At 40.7% G+C, this 1,760-nt stretch overlaps 1 protein-coding gene across 1 annotated transcript in view; it reads left to right on the top strand.

Moving 5' to 3' along the window:
* The first annotated feature begins 932 nt into the window (after positions 1–932).
* Positions 933–1,760, top strand: part of LOC103601184 (dimethylaniline monooxygenase [N-oxide-forming] 5-like) — a 15,561-nt gene continuing 14,733 nt past the window's right edge. The window contains exon 1 of the mRNA XM_008585564.1: positions 933–1,067. Within this exon, the coding sequence (XP_008583786.1) occupies positions 933–1,067 (135 nt within the window). The remainder of the gene's footprint in view (positions 1,068–1,760) is intronic.

Below are 1,760 nucleotides of genomic sequence, written 5' to 3'. Positions count from 1 at the left end.
TGGCTTGGTCCCTTACTCCCTGCTTAAATGTCAGCAGTGAGCCCTTCTCTGATTGTATTATGTAAAATAATACCCTCTCTCTTGTATTATCTATACCTCTACCCTGCTTCCTTTTTCTCCATAGCAAATATCATCATCTGGCTTATTATTTATTTGCTTCTTTGTTTAGTCTCTCTCCACGCCATTAGGATGTTCTAAAGAAGTCACATCTGATTTGTTCACTGCTGTATCTACCCCACTGAAGCAGGGTCTGGCACTTAATGCCTACCCCAAAAATATTTATTAAATGAAGGAGTAGCAGAATATCAGCACCAGAGTATGAAGGCAGTTAGACCAATTTTCCAAAGACCACTTACATGGTCTGTATGCTGCCCCAAGAGGAGTATGATGAGTGATCCTTGATAAAATGCTCTGTTGGGGTTCCCTCCTCCTCCCCTTAAACCCTATCATGGAGCAGGAGGAGGGATTTTCTGGCCTGAATAAACTGTGCAAAATTACCCAACATGAGTGTTTCATCAACAAGCAGATAGCAGTAGTGAAAGAATTAAAAGTTAGCTTGGACAAAATCTTTGTATAGAGAGGTTTCTCAGGGTGTGTGTGCATGTGCATGTGTGTGCATGAATATAACAGGCAGGAGGAAGCTATCAAAAAATGTAAAAATGAAGTCATATGGTCAGGGACATCTTAGGAGTCAAAGCCTTTATTTAAAACAGTCTACTTTATACTTGTAAATGAGAGGTCATTGTGTGAGGTAGGATTTTCTGTCGCCATAAGAGCCATTAAAAGGCATAACACCTTTGAATAAGACATTCCTTAAATGCATTAACTAGCAATTTGAGGGGAAATAAAAACTAATGCTCTTGGATTACAGGAAAAATACATAGCAATAAAAATTTGTTTTTATCTGAATAAGTTTCCTGATACAAGACACAATGCCTGGAAAAAGAATTGCGGTGATTGGTGCTGGAGTCAGTGGATTGGGCGCCATTAAGAGCTGTCTGGAAGAGGGACTCGAGCCCACCTGTTTTGAAAGAAGCAATGACATTGGTGGACTGTGGAGATACGAGGTAAGTTCAGATCCTCTTAGCTTCTCCATGTGGGAGGTCCAGGCAATCCTCCTTCCTTTCAGAGTCTAGCTTCTCTAAGGAGGATGAATGCTTGCTCCCTGCATTTTCTCACTTCCCTCTGCGTTTCAGCCTCCACTACATGATGGACAGCCATCATTAGCACTTCCTGAAAAATATTCTCATTGCTGTTTCCAAAGTTGTCAAATCAAATGGACTTTCTATCTTAAATTTTTTTGCTTTCTTAAGGGGATCTAATAAAGTTAAAACTCAACTCCTTTTAAACCACTTTTCCCTAGCTTCTGCAATTTTACTGTCTTTCCTTCTCTGCTTTCCCTTCTCAATATTTTTCCACTTGGCCTCTAAATGTGGGAGGTTGTGCATTTATACTCAGTCTTCCAGTGTTTTAACTTTTTGTAAGTTCCTTATGATACCTCCTTATCACTCCTTGATTTCAGCTTCCACATAAATGCTAATATGGTACTTGATCTTTAGATCTTTACCTTCAGCCTAACAACATGTATGTGGTGGGGCAGATGCCAACTGTCCCACAGACAGGCACTGAAATCTCCAGGGTTTAGCACAATAAGTTTCTGGACTGCATCACAGTCAAATGTGATTGTGTCCCTTCTCCAACTGAATACCCCTGGACCATATGTCCTTCAAGGGTGCCACGGAGGGGAAAGAGAGAAGGTG

This window comes from Galeopterus variegatus, unplaced genomic scaffold (genome assembly GCF_000696425.1).
Source record: "Galeopterus variegatus unplaced genomic scaffold, G_variegatus-3.0.2 Scaffold3621, whole genome shotgun sequence".
NCBI lineage: Eukaryota > Metazoa > Chordata > Mammalia > Dermoptera > Cynocephalidae > Galeopterus > Galeopterus variegatus.
This window is presented reverse-complemented; position numbering and strand designations above follow the sequence as displayed.